Source organism: Anarrhichthys ocellatus, unplaced genomic scaffold (genome assembly GCF_004355925.1).
Source record: "Anarrhichthys ocellatus isolate YVR2014 unplaced genomic scaffold, GSC_Weel_1.0 scaffold7, whole genome shotgun sequence".
Lineage (NCBI taxonomy): Eukaryota > Metazoa > Chordata > Actinopteri > Perciformes > Anarhichadidae > Anarrhichthys > Anarrhichthys ocellatus.
The window spans coordinates 4,490,520-4,513,490 of NW_022280037.1; the positions used below are offsets into that span (position 1 = coordinate 4,490,520).

General features: G+C 41.3%; 1 protein-coding gene across 11 annotated transcripts in view; it reads right to left on the reverse strand.

Annotated features, from left to right (window-relative positions):
* Positions 1-22,971, reverse strand: part of eml1 (EMAP like 1) — a 46,666-nt gene that overhangs the window by 9,545 nt on the left and 14,150 nt on the right. For 3 of the 11 annotated variants that reach the window (XM_031848098.1, XM_031848094.1, XM_031848093.1), the window contains exons 2-8: positions 9,096-9,278; positions 8,807-8,860; positions 6,589-6,727; positions 4,881-4,928; positions 3,941-4,069; positions 3,727-3,755; positions 2,043-2,069 (exon numbers count right to left, since the gene is read on the reverse strand). In XM_031848098.1, coding sequence (XP_031703958.1) covers positions 2,043-2,069; positions 3,727-3,755; positions 3,941-4,069; positions 4,881-4,928; positions 6,589-6,727; positions 8,807-8,860; positions 9,096-9,278 — 609 coding nt within the window. The other 8 variants (XM_031848101.1, XM_031848097.1, XM_031848096.1 and 5 more) reach the window with 8 other exon arrangements.

Sequence of the window (22,971 nt, forward strand, 5' to 3'; positions counted from 1 at the left end):
AGAGGACAGGTGTGACGCAGAGTGGTATTTCTAATGGTACAGATCTGATATGAAACAATGAACTTGCTCTGTACTGAGCGGCTCGGGCACGTTGCAGCCTGATAGTTGTAAAAAAACACATTGATATCTAGGAAAGTGAGTGTTGCTATTATGTGTTTCCGAACTTGATTAGCTAGTAACAAATCTGGAAGTACTGGCTGGGAGACTTGATGGGGCTGCGATAACTGGGTGTATCAAGGGGAGAGAATGATGACAAACTCTCCGAATTTTTTAACTGGAGGTTAAAACTCGGGGGTTTTCGGACCGGCGGCACCTTGCCAGCACCGCCCTTTCTGGCCATGCCTGCCTTGCTGCTTTCTGAGGTTTGTTGGGGGCTGGTGGCTGAGCGCGCCGTTACAGACGAAGCAGTGGGGCTGCCGCTGGTCCCCGTCCGTTTGGCAGAGCGGGTGAGGTAAATCTGTACTGTGACTATAATGTGGACGGGGGAAAAGAGCAGAGGAGCCAATGATGGAGAGGAGTGGTGGAGGTTGTCAAGGCCAGTTGGGTGGAAAGGGCCAAACGGGGACAAGCAGGGCGAAGGAGCAAGAAATGTAAAGGGCGGAGGAGGTTGGTCGAATAAGTTAGACAGATGTAATGGCTGTTTATTGTGTCACACTTCGTAAAAGCATTATAAAACTGGTAAAACAAGGAAAGGAAAGTAGGGAAACTGACTCCTATTATAAACCACCAGCATGTTGAGTGTTATGGTCAAACACTGGCATCTTATCTTGAAACAGTAGGTAAGTTTGGGGGTAATTAAGTAAAACCTTTTTTTTCACTGTCTCATAAGTAAGATCCTGCCTCACTGGTCTAAATCAATGGTTCCAAACCTGAGGGTCAGGACCCGGGGAAGTGGTCACAAGGTTAACCTGAGGGTAACGAGTTGATTGCAGGGGCAGGAGAGAAGAAGAAGAATGTTTTGATATGCACATTTAATGTAGATTCTAGCTAAACTGCTTAGTACTCATAAAATGTACTGTATGAAACCTGTGACGAGGGGACGCAAGCAAACACTGCTTTATTTTGAGGGGCCAAAAAAGTTGAGAACCACTGGTCTAGATGCTTTCAATGGTAAAATTGTCAGATTATCTTTTAGAAAATAAATGATCCTGTAAGAAGAGTGGCTAACGACAACATGTTTGGGAGGAAATAAGCTTTAACTCCAGTCTTTTTTTTTTTTACAATTCTTAGCAGCTTTGTGAGTTTTTGCTGAAGGGGACTACACACAAACATACAACACTTCAGGCCATGTGAGAAAACTACAAGCAGTAAAATCAAACAGACTTCAATAGGAACTAAAGAGACTGAATGTGTTTGTGATGCAAATATTCACTTTGAGGTCTAGAAATATAATAAGAGCAGCGGCAAAATCTACTTGCTGAGCTGCAGCGAGGAATCGCAGAACAGAGGATTCTAGTGTTCGCAGAAAAATTCGAGGCAAACTGTGAGGAAGCGAGTGTCAGAAATATTTGTGTTGTTACTATGGTGACAGAAACTAAATGCCTACGAGCAAAAGTGAGGCTGCGAGCAAACACACACACACACGATTTGGCGAAGCAGCAGCTTCAACCGCAGCAAGAACAAGTGTGGAGACACACAAGTGCAAACACTGCAATCACTCTGACGCAGCTCTCAGTGGAGGTTAGGCAGAATTTATGTGTGTGTGTGTTAGTTAATAGAGTCTAAAGACAATAAAAGGAATGTAACTTTCACACACACACACACACACACTTTGTCAACCCACTCCTGCCCCTGTCTGGACAGCTCTCTGATCATCGCACCGAAAGAAACCTCTAAAGTTTGGGATATCAGAATGTATAGGAAGAGACATCCAAACAGGATACAAATTCAAATTTCTAAATAATAGATCTTGTTTTATCCTTAGCCTCTGCACTGCAGCTCAGAGCAGAGGTCTGCATGTACAGAGATCAAAACAAATCATCTGCAGTGTCCAGAGAGCTGTGTGGGCCGGGGGCTTTAGGCAAGGGGAGGGGGGAGCCTACCTTTGCAGTGGGTCACACGTCGCATCCCTTGTAAAGGTCACAGAGAAAGACACAAGAACCAGGTGAGGGTTGGCATGGCTTCCTCACTTCCTGGTCTGTCCTAATATGAGTTCCCTTCCTGTTTCCTGGTGTTAACGAACAGCACCCTCTGTCCTGAATACTCTTCATGAATCAGTGCTTCTTCCTCAATGGTTGAAATGAATCAGTACTCTTTTCAGCGTGATGGTGTCAAACCCTCTGCTCCTATGTGGTGAGGGATTAAATTGGCTTGTTTTTTTCCCGCTTTGTTTAACAACCTACAAAGAAAAAACGCTGATTGTTTTTCAAGCAGGTTTTTTTTCTAACTTTTTATAACAATGTGAAAGTTAAAAAAACAACCACATGTACATGTAGTGGTGATGATTAACCCTGTAGTAATCTGATGGTTACAGTTTGCAAATAAACAAATATAAAAATAAGATATATTAGACTGTTTTATATTCGGCTCATATTTGCTATAATTAGATTTCAAGGTAAAAGAAACAAATACTAAAGTAGTTTGTTCGATGAAGTGCGTCAGTAAACTGTACACTGTGTTTGGTTGTAGCCTGAACTAAAGAGAACTGAAGCCAGGTGTGTAAACAAAATGAAAAACAGCAGTTCAATTTACACAAAAATCAATAGCATGCTGGAGAGGGAAAGTCTGATCAATACTGATTTATTTCATAGTCAGTCCCATTGTCTTGTTACTGTGTGTTTCCTGTGCTTTCTATTCCAAAGAATAAACTGTCTGTGAGATGATCCACTTGTGTTGTGTGTAGTTCTGGAAACACTATAAACTCAGAATTGAAGCTTCTTCAGCTCTTAATTATCTTTGTTGTATATCTCCTATCTCAGAAATGTCTCATAAACTACTGAAAAGATGTTAAATATCTGCCAGAAAAAATTAGAAATTGTGAACCAATGCTATCTTCCTGAGGTCGCATGGTGCTGTGCTTAGAAACATTTCCCCCAAAAGGTTTTACATAAATAAACAAAAATGTTTGGTTTGCCATGAATTTGCAGTAGTATATCTCAGTGCAGTTCGCTAATCCACGGGGCTACTTTCTGTGTTTCAGTTGGACTCTCGTTTGACAAGCGTTTGAGATGATTCGTATACATTTTCAATTCATTTGGAAAGCTCAAAACAGCGTCCACTGCTAGCTACAATTTGCCAGACTCCACGTCTCCTCAGTCTCTACACATCAGCTGGTTGTGAGATTTATTGACCCATAGTCAGAATAAGAGTATGAGACCCAAACAGAAGCGTATCGGTATAACATTAAATAGTACACAACTGAAGTTCAATGTAAACAATGCAAAAAGAGCTTAATAAAAAGGAAAGATGAACGGAAGTTTGGATGTGAAGATGCAGTAATGGATGAAGTGGACTGGTTACTTGTGAATGAAAGGATCATGGAAAGGATGAACGTTTAAGACACAACAACATGTTGAGTAGCTTCTGTCGTCCTCTGTGTGTCAGTTCAAGGCACTGATAAGTAATTCTATACTTTGAAAATTATTTTAGAAAACATGCCTTGACTAATAACTGACACAGGGGGTAACTGAGCATGTGGAGTTTAATGGATCTCAGTCGTTTGTATCACAGCATGAAACTATCATAGCTGTCAGGCTACAGAGCCATGAAGGTGCCGCTAGATCTTACCTGCATTGAACACTGGATCCCTCTGTTTGCTGCAAAGTAAATGAGTAAACAGACAGCTGTCATTCAGCATCCCGACTCCAGATACACCATTGTATGTTTTTGATTTGAAAGTGCGTCATAAGGAGATCAGCGTCTTTTCTGGTGTGTCACACTAGAAGATGAATGTGTGAGCTACTAAATGGGCAAAGTTGATTTAACAAGTCGTCCGTGTTACCTGTCATTTCGTTTGCCGCTGGAATTGCTGCCGGTGGACCCGGCACGGGTTCTGTTGCCCTTGGAGTCGCCCGAATCTTTCCGCGTAAGAGTTCCCACATGTTCGTTTGAGTTGGCTCTCCTCACAGTGCTGCGGCGAGTGGAAGGTGGACATGAGGCAAAAAGAGAACAGAAAGAAATAGGTCATAAAACTACCTGACGCTGCTTTCCTAAAACTGCACTGTGGTAAAGTTTTCATCCAAGAAATAGCTCACGAGGGAGATTTATTTATTAAGGAGTCTTAAACTTTGAGACCTTGCAGCAGCGTAAGAAAGAATTTGCACCAAAGCAAAAGAGACACAAGTAAATGTGGATATAACTTGTTTCTCAACACTTACACACTCTGGTGATCATCACCACAATGTCAGTACAGACCTGTGCAAATCTGCATATTGAATGTGCAGACAGCCTGACCATTTATAACAATGAAAAGGCTCCATCAGCAATCCAATGGCCAGTAGGCCCAGTCACCTAATCCACCCTATGGGAGAAAAGTCTATTCAAATCCTAAAACTGGCCAGTGGCCGTTATCCCTTCTGGACAGCCTGTGTGTGTTTGCTCAGTAAAGAGCAGAATAGAAACTGTTGTTTGCTGTGTTATCCCACGAGGAATCATAGTAATTGGGCCACAGGGCATTGGGGAAGGCTGTTGTGTGTATGCCAACACTGATGGGATTGTGACCAATCTGCAGTTTAAACTAATCCCAGACACAGACTGTATCAACACAAACAAAGAATGATGACCTAAACAACAAAAAGTGAATATTAGCAATGAGAGAAATGTCACAATTATCGTGTAACTTGGAGATGATTTAATAACGGAAAATCAGGGTTAGCATGCATCGGAGCTGCGATGCAGCGATGATGTTATATGGTGACTAGTGACATACTGTATCCTCTCACCTGAGGGGCAGGTAGAAAAATCTGGTAGAGCGAGACAGAGAGGACAAACTGGAGGGATTTGCAGGACATCACATTGAAGGTAGACAGGACATAAACAGGATATAACATCATAGTAGCAAAGGACACGTTATCAGAGAGAGACAGGGCGGACAAGCAAGACAGAGAAGATGGGACAGACAGACAACACAATACGTAGAGTTAAACAGACTGATGACTATTCACTCAGGCTAAAAGCTTTAAATCTATACTAATCAAAAATATAAAGGTTTCTATGAAGAGGACTGAGGATTTCACAGAAAGGCAACTGCTGCAATTTAACGTCAAGAGGATGCCCTTAAACTTTTTACATTTAAGTCAATATTCAAACCCTCTATTCAGCACAGCAGTCATTCATTAGCTTCATTTATATCCAAGCAGACACTGAGGCCATGTGCTTCACATTTTTTCTGGGAATGTTAAGGTTTAAACAACCTGGAAGAAATTTTAAAATGTTTACAAGAGGCCAATTTATTGGCTCACGACAGTATTTTTCAGCTGTATTGAATATATTGAAATTTGTCAATTTAAAGGCCAATAAATAAATGAAAAAAACAAAGGTTTTCTTATTTATCCACTAGAATTTGTTGTAGTTATTGTGTGAAAGGCTTTGAAACAGGACTAAAGTATCCTAAAAAGAAAATATAATGCAGCAGAAATTGACTTTATAAAACCCTGGCTATTCACCAAGTGAAAAACTAGTTACAGCTGAGAAAGTGTTAAAGAAGTAATTGAAAAGTCTAATTTAAGTTCAAGTAATCATGAAGTAGACCAAATCCTTCCTGCATTGATACGGTCTGTCTTGGTGTTTGTTTCTATCAACCATCCTCATACTGGTTACATTTTAATCTGCAGAGCCATTTCTTTACTGTCCTCTTAGGTAAACCTTAAGGTGAGATTCAGCATGATAAAGTGTCAACTCTAAGTCCTGGAAAACCTCCGTGAAGAAGAAATAAAACTACATATCCTGAAAATCAAGGAAACAAGGCCACAGGGAAGTTAACAGCTGCTTGGATTGGAGCTGGTCACTGCTGCCCGCTGAGCTTCATTTGATTCTGGTAATGTTCCTCCAGAGACGGGAAAAGGCTATTGTTCCCCTGACAGACAAGATTGATAACCTGTGCTCCACGTGCATGTGCACACACACACACACACACACACACACACACACAAAAGAGAGAAGCCGAGATGACACTACCGTTTCTCTGTTTATCAGCCTGGTTAAATGTCAGTCGCTTTGGCTGATAAATAGCCAGATATGTGACAATTTACGGGTTGAATGATCCGACATGGCACAGACAGACAGGACTGAACAATGTCTCGAGACAAATCAAATGTCTGGAAAGACATATGACACACGCAAGACATCACAACTGGCCTACATGCAGCTTTATCTGGATTTAACACACTTAGAACAGTGTTAATAAGACCTGCAGGTTCAGTAAAGTGACACTGAACTCGAGACATTAAGACCAAACACTCGACTTGACTTAGAGCTGTAGTGCAAACATTCATGTCTCTCTCCTTTAGAATAAGTAAAAATAAAATGTGAATGACCTCCTTAAAAGTCTAAATAATGTAATAGATAAAGGATAATAGAATAATATAGAACAGACTGCATACATATAATTTACAAACTTCTCTAGAGAGCATTATCTTTTCTTTTCCTCACCTCTTGCTGGATGGAGTGCTGGTGTCCTTCCTAGATCCAGATCCAGATGGGGAGGGCAGAGTGCCGCTGCCTTTCTTTGGTAGAATGGTCCCGTTGTTTACTGTGGGCCGTAACGGCAGGGTGGCGATCATTGGCCTAGCTGCAAGGAAAAAGGACAACAACCGGCATATTCAGAATAAAAAGCTGAAAAGAAGACCAGCAGCAGGGTCAGCTGCTGTGGTGTCATTTGAGATACCACATTCACTTACAGACAGATTTCTACTCAGGTTGAGTGTCAACAGAATGAAACAGAATGCTAATTAGTGAGATGAGGTAAAAACTGGCGTACCAGGAAGGTAGGTGTAGTGGAAGGCTTCCCAGCATGCACTGGGGTAACAGGTTTATTGACATCACTCTCTATTTATGCATGTTTCTACAACATTACCAGTATTATTGGGTTTGATATTTTGTACCAAATTGTTCCCACAGTTCACCGGTTGTTATTCCAGTCAGTATCATCAACCATGCTCTTCAGTGAGAGTTCAAAGAGACAGGAAATAACTGCACAGTGTTCTAAATCTTAAGACACATGAGATTCCTACACCAGAGACATCCTAAATGTAATGCAAATGTGAATTCACACTTTGTTTCTTATTCTCAGTTTATTGAGAATATTGTTCGGTTTCAATCACGTTTCCATACAGATGATATATGTCTACAAATTATTTATAGAAGGCGGTTTGACAACACGAAAGGGGCATGAACACAGGCAAGCCTGAGAATAACAAAGTCAAGCTGCAGCTCTATCTGCATTGATACATATTTAATAGACCCTGTTTCATCCAGCAGACGCACACACACACACACACACACACACACACACACACACACACACACACTGCTCTTTTATCTTTTATGTAGTAATTATGCAGCAGGGGCAAACTGAGGTTGTAATTTAGGTTAGCATGTTAAAGAAGATGAATCTGTATGTTAATGTGTGTGTCCATGATTGTCCAGAAGCAGTCTGTGGTATGTGTTGAGCTTTCTAAAACAGATCATTGTGCTTCAGTAGAGGGGAGCAGGCTGCTGAATCCCTGCAGCTAAAGGTGGAGATCAATAAGAGAAAGCATCTCCGGAGTCTGGGTCATCCTTCAGCTCCCGAATCAAATCAAACTAAAACTCCATTGGTTCACAGTCGCTCCAGAGACTGAAACTGGCAGCAGCTCAGATTCATAATCTGTTTCTGTTTCATCACTCAAATGCACATTCGAGGGCATAAAAAGGCATGATGTTCAGTTGATTTCACATGCAGAGTTCATCAGCCTCTGGGGTAAGGATGCTACTTGAGAGAAAAATTGTATCAAACATACCTCAGCTGAAATTAGACACATGCAGTATTAATACACAAAAAAACACCACAAAAGCAGAAAAGCGTATCATCGATCAATCTATTATTGTTCAGTTCTTTCTTATTCCTTGATGAAGTGTTGTATTTATTTAGTTTTTTACTTTCTACATTCCTCAGAGAAAATACGAGAAGAAGCTGCGTTCAGCTTAGTGATATCAATTGGAGCAAATGGCAGGTTTTTCAAGTTAATAATTAAGAGCTGTGCTTTTGAATGTGAGAGTTGTTTCAACTCTAACTTGATGGAACAGTTTGACATTTGGGGAAATACGTTTATTTCCTTTCTTGCTGAGTTTTATTTGAAGATCAATATCACTCATGTCAGTCTGTTCAATATAAGGCTACAGCCAAAAGCTGGTTAGCTTAGCTTAGCACAAAGACTGGAAACAGGGGCAAACTGTTTCATCTTTTTAGAAGGAATAAATCAAAATACACCGACAACAGCTCCTTCTTGTTAATAGAGAAAAAAAATGTTAGGGGGGATTGTCCTTTAACAGAAAGGTTGCATACACAGAGGCAAACACAAAACATTTTTTCACACTAAGTTGTGACAGTTCATTGATAACTTAATATTATCAATGAATTATTGGACTATATGCACTGCAGACCAAGTTCCCCTGGTTGACAATAAATCTTTTTTGAAATCTGTGTCTTTAGACTCTGATCACAGTGCATTGACCTCAGGCAGTGCAGTGCGTAAAGTATCTGTGTGTTTCCTCGAGAAATACTACACTGTGTATACAACATAACACTAGCAGGCAGTGACTGAAATTAGCCTTTTGTAAACACAACACCAAGCCTGGTTAGTGCAGACAGACTTCGCAGTCAGCCTACCTGGCTTCCCAACACTGCTGTCTGCTGATGGAGACTTTCTCATCAGAGCAGCATCTATACACATGAGGAACATTTAACCACACAAAACAGTCCAGGAGGAGAGAGGACAGGAGGAAGAGGAAGGAAATAAGCTGGATTTAGAGGAAAGGAGACATCACCAGGAAAGAGAAAGAACAAAGTGAAAAAGGAGAAAAAGGGCTACCAGAAGAGCTGCTGATCCTGTTGCCCAACCCTCCAGAAGAAGCAACTCAAAACCCCATGAAAAAGCATGCTTGTGTATCTACGTTACCTTTGGTGGGTCCTCTGCGTAAACCCATGGCCTGCTGCTCCTCGGACACGTTGAGCCTTCGCACCACGTCGGCCAGAGCCGACTTCAGCAGCTGAATCTCGTCCTCCTGCATCTGGACCCTCTGCTCTAGGGAGGCGATGCGGTCGGTAACCTCCATACTGCTGGCTACTGACGCACTGTCATCTGAGGAAACAGTGAGTGTCATGTCAGTTAGTGCATGAAGAGCTGCTAATAGAACATATTCTCTTTAAAGGAATAGTTCAACATTCTGGGAAATATGCGCTTTAGAGGACAAAATTGATACCACTCTCATGTTTGTCTGTTCGATAAAAAGATACAACCAGATGATGGTTAGCTTAGCTTTTGCATTTTATTATTTAAATTAAGAGTGTTTAATAATCAATTCCCCCAAAAGAGCTTTTCTATGCAAACTTTTATACATGAGTCCGTTTGTTAATGTCTGTCTGTTGTTTGAGTTTAAACTAACACGTTATTATCGCCTCTCCACCTGACACCCCGATAGAGGCCAAGCACAGGCCATCAGGGGTCTCCTCCATTAAGACTTTGATGTCACAGTGGCTCGATGAAATATTAATGTAAATCACTGCTGTGTTTCCCTGCCGACTTGTAATAACAGTCTGATGCATTATGCATTAGTGAGCAGGCATCTGGTGATTAGGCAGATCTGCAGTCTGTGGTCCTTCTGAGAATCCGAGCTGAACCTCGACCGCCTGGTTACATTATGGAAATCTGATGAAGCTCTTGGCTTCTGTAAATTACATTCTTAAACAATGAAGTACAACAGCGTTTAAAACACACTGAATGTGTGAAATATCTGAATTTCTGGTGTAAACAAAGTGATGTGATGAGCCTCTGAGTCTCTGTGATAAACAAAAGCTGCTCAGGGGATTCAGGACATCCCTGACCAGATTTCCTCAAATATTTGCTTTTAGATAAAAAGATCCTTTTGGAGCGTATGCTATCAACATAATTTTAATCTTTGCTGCAATAACACACTTGGGACTCAAGACATAACGACTTAATATAACATAAAACCATGAAAGTAATATGATGTTCTCAACAGCAAAGGTGTTTATCATGCAAGAAGTGTAATACAGATGTTTGTTGCTCGTCTCACTTGACAAATGATTAATATACAGTAGATTAGGCAAAAGACTATGTCAATCATTTCAAAGCAAATACATTTTTTGAGTAATTTCTTAGTAAAATTACCAAAATATATCACAAAATTCAGCATATTCAGGTAGAAAACCCCCAAAACTTGCAGTCATACTTTTCATCCTGATACCATGAACCATGAAAATCGTACACATTTCATTCTTGATGAGTAAATAATTATTGAAATGCTGTTGAACGTGAGTCTCTGTGTTTGCAAGACCGTCACACACGTTTTATGCATCACAACAAGTATCCAGAAGTATATAATCCCACAAGGTCCTATGAAGTCATTTTAATTTAATTGGCAGAACATGCCGGAGAGGCAATTTCACAGATTTGTTTATGAATCCCATTAGTGAGCAAAATCCTCATGCCTGTTAGCGGGTTATGAATTGTTTTAGTCGGGGGGACCGTCAATAAGACAGGATGGTAAATTGGTGCATTAAGCAGATAGGACACTTGATGCTTGTAGCAGAAAATAGAAATCTGAGCAGATTCAGAACAGACATTACTGTACACATAGACGCACACCCGCTACAGTGTGCATGTATACACACACATAGTATACACACAAAGGTGCCCCTTTAGTCAGTGTCACAGTGATTAATAGCTTATTGGACACATAAGGAAAGATTTCACAGACACACTGCTTCACATTGACAATGCACCGGCCCCGCAAGTGAGATTCCATAATGAAAACTCCACATCTGGACGAATGGAGGCAGATGAAAACGGCCGGTGCATAATTTGATACATTACACTCCCAACAGTGAAGTGTAATATGCTCATACATTCACTCACAGACAGATTTCTACTCGAAGGAGGAAATGCTTTTTTTTTTCTTTCATAAGGCACAACACCAATCTCACTTCATCTGAACACACAAAGCCCTTTCCAGAGGATCTTAATAACTTTCTGCTCACCTGAGACGCTCTCTTCAAAGCAGCCCTTGTTCATATACATGCGAATGTGAGTCAATATCCAGAGAAAAACATACCCTCCGACACAGAATCAGGGTTATTAAATGAATATATTTCAAAAAGGAAATATACTCACTAGAATGCTGTTGAAGCAATGGTTATACGTATGTCATCTAGACATCTGATAAACTCTGACTTTACAACCAAATATAACCATGTTTTCTCTGTGGTAAAGCCGGCATAGGACCAAGCTGTTACTTTAGAAATGGTGACATCATCTGTGAGATCAAAGAGCATAAGGTGTGGAGAGGAGCTTAATATAATATCTGAACTGTGACATCATCAGTGAGCAAAAACAACAGCTTCTGTTCAGCATCGGTTGTGGGTCTGCTCCCAACACGGACACAATGAGAGCATGATACCAGTCGCTGAAGTACAATGACTGGCTGTCACCGACATGATTCCCCGGCTCTGCGCTAACATCCTCCGTCTGTCACCCTGCGCCACGGTTGAACCCTCTGGGTGCAAGTTAACACCCCCTTATTGCGTTCACAAGCAAGACGGAAATCGGGAAAGGTCAGTCGGAGCAACAGTTTTGTGTTTTATACAGGAGAATATGTGTTGATGATGGTGTTACACTGATGTGACCACAGCACAGTTGTGTCAGTTGTGTGTGTGCTCTTCATGTGACAGCACTCTCTGGGGCTCAGGTCACAAGCTTTCTGTCCAAAGAGTCAGAATGAGTAAAATGTCAATCTTCATTTGACAACAAATCCATCAGCACATAAACCAACGGACCCTCGTGTCTCTCTTTTATCCTCACAAAAGCAGATGATTACACCCCACCAGGCTGCTCTCGCTCCAGTGCTCTCACACCTGTCAGCCGACTGCGTAAATTACTTCATTTCTGTCAGTGTTTTTCAGCTTCTCTCTGGATGTCTTTTTTCTGTCCCCGTTACATTATCTGCTCAATATGTGGCTGGGCCACAAATCCGAGACGGATCTCTGAGCCTATCTATCTGTCCACTCTAATGCATCGTGACACGCTGCTCCCCATTAGGTTGCTCTGCAAGGCGATGTTATTCTGGCAGGACCACCTGCCGGCTTGTCCATCACTTCAGCCGGGGACAGGGACTCAATGAAGGGCAAATACAAAAGAGGCGTTCTCCTCAGCTCATTTTCCCTGCTCTAAAATAACCACTCCATCCCCCCTGCGTTCATCTCCACCTTATTTCTGAGTCATCTACTGACCTCATTGCCATCAATAATGAACACTGGAGCGTGCACACACGCTCTGAACCATTTACCCCCTTCTGCACTCTAAACCACAAAGATCAATAAACTGAAGGAGTAAAAAGACTGAAACAGTCCAGCGTAAATGCTTCTGATCAGTACGGAGGGAGCGTTGTCACGTTTTGAGCAATGCATGGCAACCTCATGTATATAATATCTTCTGCTGCAGCCCTGTGTTGATCTGAGCTGTCTGGCTTTCTGGCTGACTCACTCCGTCACTGGAGCATTTACAGACTTGTACTTCCTATACTATATAAACACACGAGGATAGGAATATAAATACACACTCAAGGAATAAAAGAAAATTATATTAAGGAAATTCCCTCTGAGCAAATGTCATGACCAGCTGTCTCACCATGTGTTCGCATACTCCTGCATACTTTGATCCACTAATGACAACCAGAGTGAATGATGCCTGTTTTCTTTTCTCTCAGCCGTGCAGAGAGGCCAAACAATAAAGCTCAATTGACTTGTGGAAAGTTCAGCGGCCAGGTTAAGCTACGCCACAATGGATGGTTTTGAAAAACAGCAACCAGTGTTTGCTGAAAATCAACACGCCAAAGAAACCCAAAGCTGCAGGAAATGAACTGTCACAACATTATGACAATAATTCCTGTTTTTCAGAGACAGAAAACGAAGCGCTGATACCACACTGCTGGCACATCTATCTCTGAATGCAGAAAGCACTTTGCCAACTAGTTTTAATTTCCATACATGAATGCACACGGCCAGGTGGTGCGCTGCCGTAGTGCCAGTTCAACTGCTGCATATTATGTTTTTAGGAAAGTAATTTCTCCCAAGACCAATGAGTCACACATATTAAACAACCTGACTTCAGTCTGCGGCTGGCTTCACTAATGGAAGTCCAGACCTAATCATAACCAAGTGGCAGGCAGGATTAAATGTAATGCCAGGAGGTAAAGCAGGTAATGATTCAGAGACAGGCTGGGAAATACGGAGTCAGGGATGAATAAGAGTGAATGCAGGTGGGGCAGAGAATAGTGTTGATAATAAAACAAGAGTCTACAGACATGCTATCAGCACTGTGGGGCTGTAGTTAGGCATGGTATGCTAACATGATAAAATGACAATGCTAACATGCTGACGTTTGACATATTGTTTACCACGTTCATCATCTTAAGTTAACATGTTAGCAGGCTAACATATGCTAATAAGCAGTTAACACAGAGACAGCTGAGGATGACATTATTGTCATAAAACAAAGTTTTGGACACATTTTACAAGATGATGGCGCTAGAGGAAAAGCGAGAAGATCACTTAAGTTATTACAATTCATCCACTGGGGACCATGAATGTGTGTACCATATTTCATAGCAATCCATTAAATCTATGTCAAGGCATACCACTTAAAGTCACAAGTTCCAACCTCATTGTGACACTAGAGGAAACGTCACCAAGGCACGAGGAATCATCCTCATCAGGGCCATGAATGTCTTTCTGATGGCAGTACCATTCAATAGCTGTTGAGATATTTGAGTCTGGACCGAAGCGGTAGACTTACCAACAGAGCCACGTGGCTGAAACGCAAATATAACATAAATGTCTGTGCTGCTGAATGACACATTTCAGAGTTATTCAGATATATGGCAGAGTACTAGACATGAAAAATGCCATGCTTGAAATTGCAGCATTTAGGAAATCACAGTCTGCCTCAGGTATGAAGGAAATCGTCAATCATCATCCAGGGAAAAATCGCAAAACCAACTGAGTTAGAGATTGGAGAAAGAATTGAGAAAGAGAAAAATGGAGGAAGAAAGAGTTACTTAACTGCCATCAATCCTGTGTGTCACCTGCAGCGAGCAGCAGATGACCCGACAGAAGTGTATTAGCTAATCAACTGTCCAGATTAGGGAGACAGACGCTTGGTTTACAAGCTGCCTCTGATGGCTTTTGCTGGACCGGGGCTTAGGAGCTATAAATACACAGAGGTGGATCAGAGGAGGGGAAGCTCTCACACACGACCCGAGTGAAGACTGCAGAGGAGAAAATGTGCATGTGTGTGTGTACAGATCATAAATAGTGTGTCGGGGTCAAAGAGGAGCATGAAGAGAGGCCAAATAATCCCCAAGAGAGATCCAACTGTCCTTGTACGAACACATTAAACCCTTCCTTCCTCCCATCAGCTACATCCTTCCTGGGGGCAAACTCAGGTCAAATGGGAGACAGCTCCACCCCCTTGCTGCTCTCACCATCACTCTGATTCCCACTCACAAAGCATTGACACTTACACACATAAACTTGTAAAACCACTGAGCAGAACATGGTATGGCTGAGTAGATGATGGGATGATGCAACAAACGCCATCAGCGTTTCAAGTCTGCCTGTACAGAACCGTAAGGGATTGTACGCCATTGATTCGGGGGGTTGTGTATTTGTTCTTATTGCTAATTGGAGGGGAGGGTATGCTGGGCTTTTTTGGGAGAGCATTGCAAATGGTCGTTCTAGCAGGCACAGTTGGACATAAAGGTACAACACAGTCTTATGACAATCTATTTTCTTTGCTGCTGAGTGACACTAATTGCGAAATTGGGGCGACATTGACTACAAAACGAAAGGTAGGCTTTGGCAAACCATCATGGTTGGGCTTAACACATCTATGTACAGTCCTAATTCCTAATTGACTGTCCATTGGCATTGTTTTTGTGCTGAGTGACGCGAAAAATATGCTATGTTATGCTTTGCCATATGGAGAGGTCTCTATTTCAGGGATTTATTATTCCCATTACACTAAATGTAACCTCGACCAAAAGTTGTTTCTTCTTTCTTAGACTAACAGAAATAAAATTCAGTTTCTTTTTCATAACATCGCAAATCTGTATTATTAAATCATCACAAATTTGTATTATGCAATACTAGAGGGAGGGTTTTGCAGTTCTTTTTCCAAGGCCAAATAAATATTTGAAGAATCTGAAAGCCACAAAGAGAAAGAGATAAGGGGGAAAAAGAAGAAGTAGAAAGACATGGCCCATTGAGGCAGAATACCTCATCCTTAACTCAAACAGTTACTGTATATATACACACCACTATCCCAACACCCTGCTTTGACAAAACACACACACACACACACACACACACACACTCTTGTCTGTCAAAGAGGAAGTGTTCACAGTGTGGCAGAGGGATTATGTTGGACATGTGGAGCAGATCTTGCTCAAAGCTAGTGATCCCTAAACTCAGAGGTTCTGATTTTAGCAGCAGGCTTGATTTGTATTCCCTCTCTCCTTCTCTGCATCTGTAACCTCTTTCACCTCTCCCTCTATTTGTCTGTCTCCCTGTCTCTCAGGAAACTGTGGTGGGAGGGATTCCTGAAACAAGACAAGAATTGACTGTGGGAAGCAAAAGAGCCGCTGAAGGATCTCACTTAAAAGAGGGCTGGGCAGTAAAATATTTCTTATTGTATTGCTCTAATATTTGTCCCTTGTTTCTCTTGCTCTCGTCTATGTTGCTTAAATGAATAAGTAGCTCATCGGTAGACTGTTTAGTAGGCCGTGCAGGCTTCAGAGTGTGGGATATTTGGACCATCCTTGTTGTGGTTATAAACAAATGGACAGCCATAAGAATTAGATTGACTTTTTGTCAATAGCAAGTGCAAGATACAACATAGATAATATTATAATATGGTTTTTGGAGGATAGTTTAACACAGATTTTAAAAATAATTAATCTAATCTCTTGAATATTTTCATGAAATCAAACTCTATTTATGCATTAACAGTGTGTAATTACATTTCCATATAGTGGTATTCATGGCTAGTGACTGAGTCTGCCATTCCCATGCTGGATTCAAATTATCTTCACTTCCATGAGGGACAGTGATCGTGACACAGTTTGGGCTTTAATCTGTCTCTCTGCATGCAGAAAAGGTCAACACGTGAAAAAGCCTTTAAATAACTTTTATTCATCAGGTCTTCATATGGCTGCATGGTGACAGAAAGGGTTGAAGGATAAGCAGCCTGCACACACTTCTGTGAATAAGTTTGCTTTATGAACAAATCACGAGGGTGTGCAGCTATGATAATACCATAATAATAATGGCCGTAATATTGTAAACAGACAGCCCTAGTCTCTGAATGACAAAGAAGCTCTTTGCTGACTTATAAAAACTGGCCAATACAGAGTACCGATCTAGTATATAGTTATTATATAAACAATCAATCCCATTGTCACAACACACAGCTATTTGAGTTAGTATCGGCCCGATATTTGATGTCTGAATCGGTGCATCTCTACTCAGAAGAACAACAACATGCTAAATTCTACATGACATCTCTGTCTAAACTAGAACAAACTAAGAGAATTGACCCCAAAAACAGAAGCAAACAGCTGAAGAAATATACATTTCTTTTTGCTGTGACTTTTCAGGGAAGAAACAGACTACAGAAGCGTCATGCTTGGCAGTGAGACTCCTGCTCTGACAAAAGCCTCTTTCTCAGTCTAAACCTTTCTCCACATCAAACAGGGCTTTGTCCCTCAGTAACAAACAACCAGGAAGGAACAGGAGGCAGGACACATGTTCAATCCAATGTGTGTGCGTGCGCAATCGTGTTGTTCCATCCAGTAACAGTGTTGTTCGCTGGTGTGAGGATGGTCTCACACACACACAGAGACGCTGTGACAGAGCATGTGTGCCAGAGACTGTCAGCATCCTGAACATCGGCCAATGGTATATATCTGCCATCTGGACGGGAGAGAACATACATGCTGCTGGCAGCAGGCGAGATCATTGCTAGACTGACATATTAAGACTTTCTTGTTTGATTTTTGGTGTGTCTCTGCAAACTTGACCTCCCAATACGCTCACACTTGAGGTTTTTTTGTGATGATTTACTATCCTGGTGTTCTGGCTTTCCACTCAACCAGTAACGTCTGCTCTTACATGCAGTCTATTTTTATAAACAGAGCTTTGACATCACCCAGAAAACACACCTGAGCCTGTCACATCCCGCTATGTTGAGCTTGAGTGAGCCATAAAGCTCACAGGGCCACATCATTATTTTTTCTTTGCTCTCTGTGGTGACAGTGGACAGTTGTGAAGGATAGGTGTTAAATCAAGCCGACTGTATAAGGGATGTTTTGCAAGTATTCTGCTTTGTCATGAAATTAAATACTTCCATATTCCCAAAGTGGGGTGCCTTAAGAATGAGCCACGAGTGCCGCAAGATTTACCAAATCATTGTTCCTTTATTGTGCGTGGTATTGTGTGTTCCCATCATCATATATGTGAGATCCAGCTCCGTCGTCCCTGCTACAGTATACATGCAAACAAGAAGTCAGACCTGCTGACTGCGCTTTCTCTCCCAACATCAAGAGCAGGCTCACATGTCCCATTAAAAAGTTTTTGTTTTGTTTGTCCCTGTGCACTCTAAATTATAAAATGTATTATTTATTTCAAGTACATTTTTATTTGTAAATCGACAGAGCACCTGTTGGCTTTTACTCTGAATAATATATTTCTGGCTGAATAACCTTCACTGTAAAAATAAAGTCCTTACTCGAGAACAAAATGTGACATTTGCCACTGATTTCTGAAAACAAAATTTGAAAATTGACAAATTGACAACAATATGTGGAAAACAAACCAAATAATCATATCCATCCTCTTATCTCTGCAGCTGTGCTCTTGATGGATCTATTTTTAATGGAATTCCTAATGGGATTCTCCTCTTTTCCCTCTCCATCTGTTACAGTCCAACTGAACACATGCAACGGGGGATACACACACAAACACACACATATGCAGAGTCGGGGCTTTCCCCCTGGTTCCTCCATTAACAGCGGGTGTAAGAGACCAATTAGGGTACTGGGCAGCCTCTGAGAGCTGCACCACGGGCGCCGAGAGGTTAATTATTTCTGTTCGCATCACAACTGGCCAAATGAAATCCTGACCAGGGTTTAGAGATGAGAGCGACCAAATCAGTGGGCCGTGAACTTCGGCCCACTGGAGACAATGTGCTGATGGAGATGATTACCATAAATATTACCGAGCCCACACTCACCTTGCCACAGTAATTGAATTGATCATTAATTAGTCTGAAACAGTTTGATGACCTGCTGTGGGATTAAAACGGAGATTTATGTAAAGACATTCAAATGCACAGATATGCATGTGCACATGAATGTGGACTCAAATACCTGCGCTCATGCATGCATCATGTTTCTGGCTCTTTCATGGCCTTTTTACCCATCCTTGACATCCTCTTCAAGGACTCATGCTGTGTCTCCTCTCCTGACCTTGTGATGGTATGCACACATGCACACACGCACACAAAAATACATAACCAGGGAGTGCTTCCCCCTTTCATGTTCAACTGCCAGAAGCAGGGTCAGTATATATATTTAGCACAGGAACTCACACACTGTTTTAGTGGGTCATGAAGATGAGGCTGCGTCAATGTGTGTCAGTGGAGGAGAAGATGAGAGAGAGAGAGAGAGAGAGAGAGAGAGAGAGAGAGAGAGAGAGAGAGAGAGAGGAAATACTCAGTTCAGACAACAAATGGTATCTTCTGCCCGCTGGCTCACCAAGAGGCTGTTTTCCATGAGTACGCTGACTCTGACCTTGTTTCTAAATAAAACATAAGGTATCACGTGATCACCACAACATACGTGACAAGACTTGTGTAACTTAAGAGGAGAAATTATTTTATAGAGTTTTATAGGCAGCTGATATCAAATGATTTATTAGGTTTATTAGGTGACAAATGATCAGCTGTCACCTAATGAACGTATCAAATATTTGATACATTGTAATACCGATCATTTGTCACCTAATTTAACAACAGTTGAAGCTGTATTTAACCACAAAAACAGCAATAGCAATTTCAGTTTTGTGACTGAAGGGTGGATTTAAATTGTTTAAAGTTGCTTTTTTGATATTTTATTAATCTTTCAAGTAATTTTTTCAAGCAAAATGCAGAAAATGATCCGGTAACAGCTTCTTAAATGTGAACATCTGCTGTTGAGGAAACTAAGTATCTCACTTAGTTTTTCACACAGTCAGCGACAACTAAAGGGCTCTGTGAAATTATAACCGGCTATTAAATTACCATTAGTTGCAGTTCTAAACATTACGTATAATCATAATATTTTTGTTTGGGAAGTAGATTATGAAAATGAAAATGATTACTCAGTCACTGCACCTATAGGTCTATTCACTGGCATTGCTCCGCATGAATGTAACATTGATACTGGACAGATGTCAGTAAATTGTTACTTGGGCTCTACACATTTCTGCTAAAATACCAACCTGAGCTGCTGCTTGCTACTCAGTGTGATTTGACCCTGACTCAGTATGATGCTGGTAAATGGCCTAATCTTTCTCTTCTGTGCAGAAACAACATATTCTACTTACAGATAGATTATCCTTACATATACATATATAGAGTATGTCTATAGAATACCCTACAAGTATTTAAGGCACATGAATAGAGCACGATACCAGTGTCGAGGGCTGGCACTACGTGTAACCGTAAACAGCTCTCTATTTTGTATCAATAAAGTGAAAGAGAAAGTGTGAGGCGAACCCTTATCAGGAGAAAGGGTAGAAAAACTTTGAGGGAGATAAGGAGTGGGAGGGGGTAGTGTGACTCGTGACCACAGGGGCACAAACCAAACTACCCGCTCAATATCTGACACGTCTGGAGATTTAAAAAAAGAAAAAGAGAAGCACTCTAAGCTCCACTCGGGGCACTAACACGAGATCAAATAAAGAGCGTGAGAGAGTTTGACGTAGGGATGAGGCCGAAGAGAAAACAGAAGGAGCTTGAGAAAGACAAAAAAATAGAGCAAAAACAAAACTCCCCAGAAAGATATGCAGCAGCATTGAGTGAGGCTGGAATGAGATAAAAAGAGTGGCGTGTGCTCTCACGGACACAGCAGTGGAAAATCAATGTCAACCTTTAAATGAATCAGCTGTGTTGGATGAGCTATCCCATTTAGGTCGATATTTATTAAACTGCTACATGTTACAGTTACAGATGAATGGTAGAGAGACACGTCGTTTCCTAATACTCCCGTCTCCCCCCGTTTCTCTATTGACATTTTGTGCAGTTTTATGTGAGGTGGAGGAAAATGTCAAAGCGCCGGTCAGCTTGCCAGCAGGTTTTACCAGGTATTGATGTAAAAGAGCAGGGCAGGAGGAGAAAAGAGGAAGAGGAGGAGATATTTCAAGGCGAGAGTCAGTACTTGTGGATTTAACCTCAACAGGAAGGTGTAACACAAGCTACTTTGATTTCTCACTTTAGGAAGCAATTTCCCACCACGATTTATAGTAAATCAAAGAGAATAAAGGCCCTATCGATTTCATTTGAACTGAATCTTCACTAAACTGAGGAAAACAAAACACTTCACCCACACACACGTGAACCATCATCTCCCTCTGGCAGCCCTCCTTGGCTACTGTGGCTGGTAACGTGAGCAGGGCTTTAATCCTAATCCCTCCACACGTGCCATCATCAATCAGGTCTTGGATGGAGATACCTAGATGCTCAGCCAAGAAGGGGAGGAGACTGGATGGAGTCGTGTCACCTCTACTGTGCATCAAAATACCTCCAACAAACATCAAACGAGCCTCCGTCTTTATTAATTTCCATTCTCCGCCCTGCACGCCTGACCCATCCATCTGCACTTCTAATAATTCAAACTTCCTTCCTTTCTCTCCTATGCACTCACGTTGCTGGTTTCTGTTGCTAATTTCTCTGTTTATCCCTCTCCCCTCCTCACCATGCACCCCTACACTTGTCTTGCTGGCACGTTTTGGTTCCCATCATGGTACACTGCCACTGTCAGTAAGGTGAGTGCTGTGCCAGTGTGCCTGTGGGTGTAAAGCATGAGTGTGGAGCACAGAGATAAAAGGATGTTTGATCTCAATCTGAGCAGACATCATTAAGCTCAAAAGGTAAATGAACAAATCTCCCGAATGAATGCAGGCGAATGGATTAGTTTGGATGGAGAGGCTGGGCGCTTTGAGATGAACATGAATGTGTGATCATCAGTATTACAGCGCTGTAAGTAAGCTGGATTTACTTTTTGACAGATTTTCTTACAAACACATCAGGAGCGTTTGGTGCATCAGGAGCTAATGAATGACAGATTGCATTAACTCATGACTTTACACTGATGATTGTGAATGTTTTAGCTACACATTTCACATGCTCAACATAATTGCCAATCATAGTGCAAAGCAAAGCCTTTCAAACGTTTTTAGACATCAACTTAAAGCTGCTTCAGATCACAACGATGAAACAACTAATTGATTAGTCAATCAACAGAAAATGTATTGGCCACAATTTTGACAAACATGTTATTGTTAAAGTCATTTATCAACAAACAAAAGTAAGAGTCTAAAGCCATGCTACCAGCTCTTTGTTGAGGCACAGTGATGCCATATTTACTCATATTTAATTAAGCGAGTCAGCATGCTAACATTTGTTCATTAGCACTCTTAACACAAATGGCATTTATTTCATTTGGTCATAAACCAAAGTATTGGACAACGCATTTTTCATTACATTCTGTCACTTCATAAACTAAAAAAAATTATTGATTGAGCAAATAAGGAAATAAATAATTGATGGATTAATCAACATCTATCATAATGTATCAAAGTTGAAATGTTACGCTATTGTCCCTTGGCGTTTAAAAACACTCCTTTGCGGTGCATTCAAGGGCGCTCTTACATCTGTCATTTGAGTGTCAAAAAACATTAATTTCATGTCATAATATCAACGCCAGAAGATGAGCAATAAACAGGCAGGACAATGCAGTAAAATATCATATGAATTTGGTTGCCTAATGTATAAAAACGGTTGCGATTCTTTTGTAAGTTTATTTTCAAACTGTAGAGAAATCAATGCTAATCAATTAGGAACACATGAAATCAAATTCCAAAGTTATGGTAAGAATAATGGCTGGTGGTAATGTAACAGCAGGAAAAGAAGGTAAAACAACTGGTCCTTTAAAGTGATGATAGCATCAAATGGAAGCTTTCTTTCTGAGAAAGTCTGTGAACAACACAGACTAATTCAATCAAGACTGTCCTCTTCTCCAGGACCAGTAGATTCAAAATGTGATTAAACAGACAAAATGCTTCTCTGATGGATTCACTTCCTCCATCAGCTGCAATCAGCGTGTGTGTGTCTGGGTGTCTGAGTGTGTAATGGGGCTAATTTTCAGTTAGCCTGAGCTATTCCCGACCTCCTGAGGACAAAGCATGCAGCCTGCGCGTGTTTCTGCAGTTTAGCTGACCTAGTCTCTGAACATTAGTCTGGTTGGATGGTCCGCAACACACGAGCCGAGAGAGAGAGGGAGAGGAAGAGGCGAATGAATGACATCATTGACTTTTGCTTTGAGTGGATCTGGGTTCAGCTGGACGGCAGCAGCAGAGCAATATGATATAATTTTGGCCTACAGGCCCCCCCCCCACACACACACACACACACACACACACACACACACACACACACACAC